This window comes from Miscanthus floridulus, chromosome 19 (assembly GCF_019320115.1).
Source record: "Miscanthus floridulus cultivar M001 chromosome 19, ASM1932011v1, whole genome shotgun sequence".
NCBI lineage: Eukaryota > Viridiplantae > Streptophyta > Magnoliopsida > Poales > Poaceae > Miscanthus > Miscanthus floridulus.
The window spans coordinates 82,520,017-82,532,067 of record NC_089598.1 but is presented as its reverse complement, the minus strand read 5'-3'; the positions used below and the strand labels follow the sequence as shown (position 1 = coordinate 82,532,067).

The following is a 12,051-nucleotide window of genomic DNA, read 5'->3' as shown; positions in this document are numbered from 1 at the left end:
TACAGGGTGGCCGGCGTGGGTTAGCTTGAGGTCTAAGCGGCTTTGTGAGCCGTCAGATGTGTTGGTGACTTCCATCTGGGCCCTACATGTGACCCTTCGGAAAACTAGCTTTGTACGGACGCATCTTTCCTTTTCCAATCTTCTTTCTTGGCAGCATCTTTTCATTGGGCCACGTTGCCTCGTCTCTCACGTCACGTCGTAGGATTTTGATCGGGCCACCAAAACGGCGCACCGCATCGAGTCTTTCCACAGCCTTCGCCGCGTGCTCTTCCACCACGTACTTTTGTGTATCGAGACGATCCGTTGCCCGCCTCGCCTCTCCGCAGCCGTGGTACATGTAGGAGTGTGCAGCTCCCGCGGCGATCCATGGCGCCTTGTCTTCTCCGCTTTGCAAGCACCGAAGAGTACAGAGCAGCAATTCAACGGACGCCTCCTCTCGACCACTCTGTTGGTCCTTCAGTAGTCAGTACACTCCCTTCCTTGATCTTCCCTTTCCTCGGCAGCAGCGGCATGATTGCAAAAGTTAAGCAACTATGGTGCGGCGCGAGGTGAACATTGCGGCTTTGGCACCGTTGCGAAGATCCCCACGGGCTACGAGCCCACGACCTCCACTGTTCCTACGGCTGCTGATGCGTACCTTCCCTCTCCCTCAGATCTGTAGCATGAAAGAGAATTCTCCTAGGTAAGTTCAGTCTCGTTGTTTTCCATAGAGAAATTGTCCCCTAGGTAAGTTCAATATCGTTGTTTTATGTGTGGGATGGAAATGACAGCCTTGCTGGGAGATTCCCAGAGCTCCTCAGCCACTGCCGTCAGCACGAGATCACGGTGCACCAGGCATACCAAGGTGACCACCATCGATATATCGTCACAAGACAGTCTAGCGCTGCCACTGAACAACTCGTCCAGGTACTCGACATTATTATGGAGCACCACTCACTCACGGAAGGCAGAGATCGACGGCAAGGTCCGATATGATGCTAAAGAAAAACGGAGACCTGGACACATCTCTACTGTGTAGGGCGCTGAAAAATGCAGGACCCAGCCCGGATGCATGGACACGGTCTGTCTGGAACAACAAAGCCCCACCACGGGTGAAATTTTTCGCCTGGCTGCTATCACAGGAAAGGATACAGTGTAGGACACTATTAAGAAGGAAAGGAATTGTTGACAGCACTACCTGCGAAGCATGTCAAGCACCGGAAGAGACGCCAAGTCACATAATTTTTGGTTGCCCAAATGCAAGGCAGTTCTGGGAAGCCATGCAAATACACACGGAAGCCAACTGGCCAATTCAGGAGCTCCGAGATATCCAGCCACCGCCGCATATACCTGAGAAATTCTTCACCACATTTCTGCTCCTTTGCTACTGGCATATCTGGAAGAGAAGGAACAACATCGTGTTCAGGAATGACAGAATCATGCTAAATGCGGCACTGGCGGCATGCAAGACTGAAGCCCACCTGTGGGGAGCCCGATTGCCGAGAAGTGATACAAGTGTTGCTACAACTTGGTGCTCTGTAATAGCTAGCGTAATGTAAACTTAGCACCAAACAACAAAATGTATCTTTGTAATCATATGGCTGCTTAAGAGCCACCAATCAGTATATCAATCCAGGTGGGGGGTTCTTTCCCCTCCCGTCGGACTTATCAAAAAAAAAATATCGTTGTTTTACATGCAGAAATTGTCAACTGAGAAGCTATAGCTAACGTTGAGACCCAGCTTCTGTGATTTTTTTCAGTTTTTTGAGCCTAGTAGTATATCATGTGTTGTGCAGTCTACGTACTCTGTTGCAGAGGTACATTCAGTTTGAGTTCGTGGGCCTATTCAGAGACCAGATAGATTTTTATGAATTTTGACACTCAAGATACATGGGCAATTTATTTAATCATAACAAATTTGGTGTTTATTGAATTTCAATTCATTCAATTCAAGAGGAATAAATCAATAAAAAAATTCTAAGTCCAGACCAATTTGCTTTCCATTGTTTGCTTTCTCAAATCCACATAATCATCCAAGAGAAAGGTGGCTGGATAGAGGCCGATAGCCACCATTCAAAATGCCTCAGGAGATCAGAATACTGGTCAATGGCCATGGACATCATCGGATGAAGAGAAGAATATGCAAGATCAATATTTGTTAGAAAGCTCAGTTAAAGGTCAAAGCATTTGAGCATAACTCATACTCAATGTGGATAGATAAAAAATAATTTAAGTGTGCCTAAATGTGGCTGAAATCTTGTATATTCTTATTGAACAGACAGCTGTCTGGTATGCTTTTGGGATTGGTTTCACGTAAGGTCTATAAGTGCCGCAACATTGCTCTTTATAACTATTGTTTATTATATTAATATATAGCACCAGGCGAACAAGTCCACTGAGCGGGTGCCGGACGACAAACAGTGCACGTCCCAAAAGCCGCACCGGACATGGAGCAGCGCACGCCGCCGCCCGCCGCGAACTCGGCGTCAGCTGAGCGTCGCCTCAAACGCTTTGTGGACAAAATCAAGAAACCACGGACGCCACCACTGCTGCAACTTCCCTCAGCGGAGCAACCCGAGGCTACCCCATGGCCAAAGATCCCGAGCGTAGCAGGCGCATTGCAGCACAAAGCCTTTCGCAAATCCCTGGGTCAAAAAGGGGAGAGTTGCTTGTGAGGAAGCGGCTTGGGCACACTAAAGGACAGGCGGAGCTCGCGTCCACGGCGAAGATCTTTGGCGACAACCCTAAACATATGCAGGCACTACGGGAGCTATTCCCGCCGGAGGGCGATGTCGGTGCACGCAAGAGGCGCCGCCAGCAGACCACGAGGGCATAACTTGCCTCGGGTTTTCGCCAAACACCTTGGTTGGCTTCTAGATCGAGTAATAGGCTAAGCATCGTGTCGTGTCGGGGAGACAATGAACTTTATTGAAAATCTTTAAGTCATCCCGTTGTAATCAAACTATTCTCTCTTAATACAAAGACGTGCAAATCTTTTGCGTGATCGAGAAAAAATATTAATATAGCAAAGGAAAATATCAGCAGTAGCGCTAAATAAATATGCTAGGTCTACAATACGGATGCATAAGACGAGAATACTTTCCAAATAGTAGCTGAGCATGAAGTTTAACGTGAAGTAATTGCCTTGGATGAGCAAATTACCTATTTATTGTTAGACAACTATATATGTTCTTTTGCGATGTGGTTATCCTTGAGAATTGCTAGTAGCTACATCTTAAATATGCACCAAGTTTGGGATCTTTGACTGATTAAAACATAGACTTAATCTATAACTGAATGGTCCAATCTGACGAGTTATGAGGAGCGAGTCATGTCCCATGTCAGCATGATACACTGATCAACACCATGAAAAGCACGGATTTGCTATGTTTCTAGTCTGAGGGAAAACGAACCACCCAGTATCGTCATGGGTGGCAGGATGGGTCAGGCCCAAAGTTATGCCATGTTCGCTTGGATTATAAGCCGTATTTTTTCAGCAAACAAACAGTATTTTTCTCTCACAACAAATTAGTCAATAGTAATTTCAATCATGACTTATCAGCCAAGTGAACATGTCATTAGTCATGAGTTGCAGGATGGGTCAGGCCCAAATGGCGCAGCGAGGGTCAAGCACAACACAAGGGACGGTTCACTTTCTGGCCGATGCTTCCTGGTGCAGCGTCGGAGCTGAGATCAATGCCTGGTGGCCCATGCGCTTGTCCACTGAAAATTACCGCCATGAAAAATTACCGGCACTAGTCACCGTATTCCTCCGTCTAAAAATAATAATTAACGCATCTCATTTTAATAAAAACAAATTTTGTAAATGCTAAGTAATAATTATCCCAGTTAGATATAAATTTATACAGAGATAAAACTTATATCAATAGATTTATATTCAAAATATCTCTACATTTAATATTATTTTTTAAGCAAATAACAACGTATTTAAAAAATCAATGGTTGAAATCTATGTTATAGTCTTTTCTCATTAAAATACTGTGTATCATCTCGTGATGGAGGGAGGAGTAATTTTAAGACGTATATGGGAATTGAGACCATTATCTTTCCCTTAGGATGTTCCTGTGTTCAATTGTTACTCCGTTTCTGAGTATAAAAGAATCTTTGAATATGAGATTCAAGAAATTTTTTCCTGAAAGACGACGGAAAATATTTAGACATCCTTTAGAACGGAGGATTTTTATATAAAAAATACAGAACTAACAATCTATTCGATCCTCCGATCCTCTTTCTATAGTTGGCTCACGCGTAGGATCCATGCAAGGACTGCAAGTTCATGTCGGGTCCATGCTAAAGGACTGTCAAGTTTGTCATCTAAAGACCCACAATGTACGATCTTCTTTCTATGTTTTTCAATCCCACGTTTTGCAATTGCATTCTTGTACACCTTATTCAACCTACTTCCAAGAAGTGGCCAAACAATTCTCAACGACTAAATAAGCTCGACTCCAAAATGTAAAATAGTACTCCCTCAAATGCTTCATTTTGTAAAAGGTCTGAGCCAAACTGTTTAGATTGGAAACTTAAAAAGATCTTAGGCAAAAACCTGTCATGAAAAATGTAAAACAATACAGTAGTAAAAACTATATTTTCAGGACTACAATCAAAATGTATCATAAGTATCAAATTTTCAAAACCATCAATATGCGATTTGGCACCTTTTTAGATTAAATTTGAACGCAGTAGATACTAGACAGGTATGGACGAGCGAATCATCAGCTATTTAGAAACAACATAGGTAAACAGGCACACACTGCAGCAAGGGTAGTAACAAAACTCAACCATGTATGGCTCACACCCTATGTTCGATATCAAAATAATAGAAATTAGTCTTAATAGCACCCTGGTTTTAACCAACGAAAATAACAGTACTAAATCGACAAGACAAACATTGCTCGCACAGTTTAGTTGCTCACGCAATAACAGCAATAACGTGAACAAAGAGAGATATTAAGCTCCCACTAGGTATCCCTCAAGCAAACACAGAACCATCCAGACCTCATTTCTTCTTGGCGGCAGCCTTGGTCACCTTGGCTCCAGTTGGGTCCTTCTTCTCCACACTCTTGATGACTCCGACAGCCACAGTTTGCCTCATGTCCCGGACAGCAAAGCGACCAAGAGGAGGATACTCAGAAAAGGTCTCCACCACCATGGGCTTAGTGGGAACCATCTTCACCATACCAGCATCACCGTTCTTGAGGAATTTAGGCTCCTTCTCAAGCTCCTTGCCAGACCGCCTATCAATCTTGGTAACGAGCTCAGCAAACTTGACAGCAATGTGTGAGGTGTGGCAGTCCAGCACTGGGGCATAGCCGTTGCCGATCTGCCCAGGGTGGTTCATGATGATGACCTGGGAGGTGAAGCTAGCAGCCTCCTTGGCAGGGTCATCCTTGGAGTTGGAGGCCACATACCCACGCTTCAGATCCTTCACAGCAACATTCTTAACGTTGAAGCCAACATTGTCACCAGGAAGGGCCTCCTGGAGAGCCTCATGGTGCATCTCAACAGACTTAACCTCAGTAGTAAGGCCACTAGGACCAAAGGTAACAACCATACCAGGCTTGATGATACCAGTCTCAACACGCCCAACAGGAACAGTTCCAATACCACCAATCTTGTACACATCCTGAAGGGGGAGACGCAGGGGCTTGTCTGAAGGCCTCTTCGGCTCATTGATCAAGTCCAGAGCGTCAAGTAGGGTTGGGCCCTTGTACCAGTCAAGGTTGGTGGACCTCTCAATCATGTTGTCACCTTCGAAACCAGAGATGGGAACAAAGTGGATCTTGTCAGGGTTGTACCCAACCTTCTTCAGGTAGGAAGAGACTTCCTTCACAATCTCATCATAACGGGCCTTTGAGTACTTGGGTGTGGTGGCGTCCATCTGTAAAACAGCAAAACCCGAACAATACCATTAGTTGAATGAGATAAGTGACCTAAACAGCAAGCAAACAGTAAAAATGCAAGAACATAGTAATCAAAGCTTACTGGTAGACTACACTTAATTAAGGGATGAAATTTCTTGGGGGTCAATAGAAATAACCACCAGGCGGATAAACATACTTCACATGGCAAAGAAGACTGCAAAGAGAGCTGTAAGTGTGGCAAAGGGTAGAGCGTACGAGGATCTTTACCAACATTTGAGTACGAAGGAAGGAGAGAAGGACATTTATAGGATGGCTAGGGTTCGTGAGAGAAAAACAAGGGACTTCAACCAAGTTAAGTGCATTAAGAATGAAAGGGAGCATCTCTTGGTGAAGGAGGATGAGATCCGACATCGATGGCAAGAGTATTTTGACAAATTGTTCAATGGTGAGAATAAGAACACAACCTTTCAGTTGGATGACTCTTTTGATGACACCAATAGGCGCTTTGGGCAGAGAATCCAAGAATCTGAGGTCAGAGAGGCGTTGAAAAGGATGAAACGAGGTAAGGCGATGGGACCGGATGGTATCCCAATCGAGGTGGGGAGATGCCTCAGGGACATAGCTATAGTATGGCTAACCAAGCTGTTCAACCATATTTTTCGATCGAACAAGATGCCTGACGAGTGGAGAAAAAGTATATTGGTACCAATCTACAAGAATAAAGGGGATATTCAAAGTTGTACTAATTACCGAGGAATTAAGTTGATGAGCCATACTATGAAGCTATGGGAGAGAGTTATCGAGCATAGCTTGAGAGCAATAACGCGGGTCTCTATGAACCAATTTGGTTTCATGCCCGGAAGGTCAACCATGGAAGCCATTTTCTTAATAAGACAAGTTATGAAGCGGTATAGGGAGAAGGACCTACGCATGGTTTTTATTGACTTGGAGAAGGCTTATGATAAAATACGAATGTTATGTGATGGGCTTTGGACAAACATAAAGTCCCAACAAAGTACGTCGGGCTCATTAAGGACATGTACAACAATGTTGTGACTAGTGTTCGGACAAGTGATGGAGACACGGATAACTTCCCGATTAGGATAGGACTACATCAAGGGTCAGCTTTGAGCCCTTATCTGTTTGCCTTAGTGATGGATGAGGTCACAAGGGACATACAAGGGGACATCCCTTGGTGTATGCTTTTCACGGACGATGTAGTGCTAGTTGATGTAAGCCGGACAGTAGTAAATCAGAAACTAGAGTTAAGGTTTTAGACTCAGTAGAACTAAAACTAAGTATATGAGATGTGACTTTGGCACTACTACTTGAGAGGAGGAAGATATTAGTTTGGAAGGTCAAGTAGTGCCTAGAAAGGATACCTTTCGATATTTAGGATCAATGCTACAGAGAGACGGGGATATTGATGAAGATGTTAGCCATAGAATCAAAGCAGGGTGGATGAAGTGGCGCCAAGCATCCGGTGTCCTATGTGACAAAAGGGTACCACAGAAGCTAAAAGGCAAGTTTTATAGGATGGTGATTAGACCTGCTATGTTGTATGGTGCAAAATGTTGGCCTACGAAAAGACATGTTCAACAGATAAGTGTCGCGAAAATACGTATGTTGCGTTGGATTTGCGGTCATACAAGAGATCGAGTTCGAAACAATGATATACGTGATAGATTAGGGGTAGCACCAATTGAAGAAAAGCTTATCTAGCACCGGTTGAGATGGTTTAGACATGTCCAACAGAGACCTCCAGAGACACCGGTGCGTAGTGTAATCCTAAGCCAGGATAGTAACATGAAGAGAGGCAGAGGAAGACCGAAATTGACTTGGGTAGAGGCAATAAAAGGAGACTTGAAAGGATGGAATATACCCAAAGACTTAGCCTTAGATAGAAGTGCTTGGAAAATAGCTATTCACGTGCCTGAACCTTGATGGCTTCTGCTGGGTTTCAACTCTAGCCTACCCCAACTTGTTTGGGAAGGCTTTGTTGTTGTTGTTGTGACTACTAGTGCAGGCTATAAAAATATAAAGCAAGAAAAACTGGTGCATGCCAACAAATCCTACTGATTGACAAAGTAAACACTAAGTACCAATTATAATCATATAAAGACAATTAAATTATGCAAACTCTTGTGCTTTAATTCCATATGTATTGCAAGTATTCCAAGAACTTCAGAATTTCTAAAAACAAGTGGAATCATAAATTTAAATGACCTATTGGAAAATTGTCCTGGAAAAATCATATTAGATTATGAAAACTAATGAAAATGAATTGCTATCATACATTAACATGCAGGAAGCAGACGGCCTTAAGCAATCAATTTCATTTCATCAAATTTAGTACAACTAAAATCAGCTATTTAACCAGAATGCAAATACAGTATTCAACTTGAAGACAGTATAATTGAGTGCAGATAAATATTGCTAGACTATTCAAACACATAATTACAAGCATCTCAGATCATTAACCAGACTAGAGAGGAATTCCTGGAATCATACCTTGTTGCAGCAGCAAATCATCTGCTTCACTCCAAGTGTGAAAGCAAGGAGAGCATGCTCACGGGTCTGGCCATCCTTGGAGATACCAGCCTCAAAACCACCAGTGGTGGAGTCAATGATAAGAACAGCACAGTCAGCCTGGGAAGTGCCAGTGATCATATTCTTGATGAAGTCACGGTGTCCAGGGGCATCAATGACAGTGCAGTAGTACTTGGTGGTCTCGAACTTCCACAGGGCGATATCAATTGTGATACCTCTCTCACGCTCAGCCTTGAGCTTGTCAAGCACCCATGCATACTTGAAGGACCGCTTGTTCATCTCCGCAGCCTCTTTCTCGAACCTCTCGATCACACGCTTGTCAATACCTCCAAGCTTGTAGATCAGGTGGCCAGTGGTGGTCGACTTGCCAGAGTCGACATGGCCAATGACCACAATGTTGATGTGAGTCTTCTCCTTACCCATGGCTGAAGGGAAATGCTACACTTCTGCTTGCATCAAAATTAGCAGGTAAAAACAGTTAGAAATAAATATAGGTACGTCAAATTTAGGAGATAAAAACAGTTAGAAATAAATATATGGGATTAAACCAGAAACCAAACAATCCCCAAGAACAGGAAAATCTAAAGTGGAAGTACCCCACACGTAATATCAGAGATCGGAAACTGAATCTAATGAACAACGCAACAGTAATAATCTATGGCCGAGAATTAGTTGCAAACTGCAATCAGGTTTATATACGGAGTACATACGAAAGGTAGATGAGGAGGCTGAAACAAAACTTGGATTACTACTCCAGCACATGAAGCGGCTCAGTTCAAACACGCAAAACAGAGTTCAAGTGTCTCAGCCACGTAATATCATAGATCGGAAACTGGATCTAGTCTAAAACAACGAAACGGTTATAATTTATGGCTCAACAATCAGTTGTAAACTGCAATCAAGTTCAAACATAGACACTAAATAAAGGCAGCGGAGGCGGAAACAACACTTGATTAGAAATCCAGTGCATGAATCGGCTCAGCTCATCACATAGACGACAAACGCTAATCAAGTGCATGAATCGACTCACCCCATCACACATAGACGACAAACCCAGTAGATCTGGGCATCAAACAAACAGGCTCAAAGCACAGCGAAAAGAGAAGGAAGAGAAGCGCGCTCAAAGCACAGCGAAAAGAGAAGGAAGAGAAGCGCGCGCGCGCGCGTGCGGCAGTGTACCTCGTCGGGCGTTAGCGAAGTGGCGTGGTTACGGCTCGCCGCTGATCTGAGGATACGGTGTCGGCGCGTCGGCCACTCCCGGTCTGCGGCGGCCGACTGCGTCTAAGGGTTTGAGAACAGGATGGAGCTAGGTTTTTATATGGACGGCGCCCTAGGGTTAGGGCATGGATGAATGGGTTATCGGGCCCAAAATCACTTCATGGGCCAGAAATGAACAAAAAAAAAAGCGTCCGACCTACACATACTACTCCGTGTGCTACAAGACGTCAAGACCCAAGAGGCCAAGACCCAACCAACCACGTATACTAAAACGAAACATGAAAATTAAATTCAAAAAAGTATTTTGGTCGCTCAAAAAATTTCAACTTTTCGTATACTAGCGCGGGTACTGCATGCGAGTGGGATAGAGGACGATGGGGAAAAAACGTTGAGGGAGGAGACGTCATGAGCGAATTCAATTGTAGAAAGATTTCGGAGGTACGGGGATCCTAGATTTAAGAAGTTTGAATTTATGCTTGTTATGCTCTTATAGATCTTTAGATACCAGTTACTCTCTAATGTCATAGAGACTAGAATTTTAGACTTCAAATATAGATCTAATAGACCAAACATTTTCTTTTGTTCTGACGAGGGCTCGTTTCCCTTTTGAAAAAGGGTCCTTTACTTTTTTGGACCGTTCAAGCAACCCATATTGGTAATTTTCTTAGAAATTAAAAAAAAATGATAGATTTTGGAAAGATAGTTGGTCGAGAATTTAAGTTTGGCTATTCAATTTTAGCATTTATATGTAATTAATAACCAGCAAGCGAACATCTCTACTCTAAAAAGCCCGTAGTGGAATCATCAACACCTTCTTCGCCCTGCTAGGCTTCCTTTGCCCTGCCTGCGATCTGACATGCGCCGACATGTGGGGCCCACCGGTCTCCCTCCACCCCAGTCAAACTCTCCTCGCGCTCCTTCTCCGCTGCCATCGCCGCCGCCAGCTCCACCCCTTGGCTCCCCGTCCTTGCTAGCTTCGCGCATGACTCTCCTCACCCTCTTTGATGTCGTGTGCTACCCCAAAGACACCCGCGTCGCCTCTGCCGCCACCACCACCACCACCCGCTTCTATCTCTGCCAAGCGAGGAGGAGGCGACAAGGCATATTGTGGCGTGAGGAGACAGGAGAAGAACCCCTACACAGTGCCTTGCACGTCGTTGTCACCGTATGTCCTACTCCGCCATCGGTGACAACGGTTGCGGGGGTGTGAGGAAGTTGAGCTCTCCGATGCCGAAGACGACCAAGTGAGTGCTCGCTTGTCCTGATTCTAGCTACTTTGAATGGCAACACCTCACAGCAGTCTAGAACCCTAGCTACTTTGAATCTATTGTTCCTCGCAGCACCTAACAGCAGTTTGCCCTGGCCTATTGCTGTTGTAGACCACGTTTGACGTCTACATTCTCTATCGTGCATACGTTGAAAGTGCATTTGCCCCCTATATGGTTTTTGGTGTATTGATGACATTCAAATTAGGGGCTAATGAAATCTTAATGAGATTTATCATAGCTTTAGTCCCATAAAAGAATCAAAGAGTTGATTTAGATGAAACAATGTCCCTCAATTCTTAAGTATAAAAGGTGGACGAACTCAAAACGATCTTCAAAGCTTTTATCTTTTGTTTTGGGTTTAGGTTTGTCGTACTATAAAGAGGGATGCAAATTTAGGTGGTCTGAAGAAGATAGAGTGCACAAGCATAAAAATAAAATCAAAAGAGAGACACTCAAGCACCTCACGAACACTTAGATATATTTTTTGGGAGTTTGGTCGTCAGAAGTGCCGACTTTTGCGGGGAGTTGCGGCTGTCGGGAGTCCCGGCTCCCGCTGAAAGTCTCAGGCCTTAGGACTTAGTCGCTTGAGCCAGAAGTCCCGACAGCCGCCGGGAGTTCCTACGCTAGCCAAGCAAGTCTAGTTGATTGCACCATGAACAGTGTTTCTATAGGCACCGGAAGTTCTGATGATCTGTGTTGGAACTTCCGATGCAGATCTAAACGGTTAGATTATGCCTATGAGTATAAATAGCTCTCTTCTCTCTTCTAACTATTACCCACTCATTCATTGTGACCTAACTCCGGCCAAAATAGCTCCCAAACATTCATTGCTCCCATCTCCTCTCCCCTTTGCTCCTAACTTCGATTCCCATAAGGATTTGAGTGAAAGGAGAGTGGATTGAGTGAGAGAATCACTTTGGCGAGCTTGAGCACTTGATTTCTTCGTTAAGCAGTTGGATTTGCGTATATTACTCTTGGAGCTTTGCTCCTAGCAGGCTAGGCGTCACCCAAGAGCTTCCATTTTGTGGAAGAGTCTTGGAAAATTTGTATTACCCTTGATTTTTTAGTGGAAAGCTCAAGTGACCTTTGTGGTTGCCTTGAGAGAGGCAAGGAGGTGGAAGAGACGCTGACCTTTGTGGTCACCTCAACAA

At 44.2% G+C, this 12,051-nt stretch overlaps 1 protein-coding gene across 1 annotated transcript; it reads right to left on the bottom strand.

The window, feature by feature from the left end:
* Positions 1 to 4,768: 4,768 nt before the first annotated feature.
* On the bottom strand, positions 4,769 to 9,730 carry LOC136526986 (elongation factor 1-alpha-like). Its single transcript, XM_066519575.1, has 3 exons — positions 9,594 to 9,730; positions 8,376 to 8,860; positions 4,769 to 5,881 (listed from the first exon to the last, which is right to left on the bottom strand). The coding sequence occupies exons 2-3, from the start codon at positions 8,835 to 8,837 to the stop codon at positions 5,000 to 5,002; spliced, it is 1,344 nt and encodes a 447-aa protein (XP_066375672.1). The 5' UTR covers positions 8,838 to 8,860; positions 9,594 to 9,730; the 3' UTR covers positions 4,769 to 4,999.
* Positions 9,731 to 12,051: the final 2,321 nt, after the last annotated feature.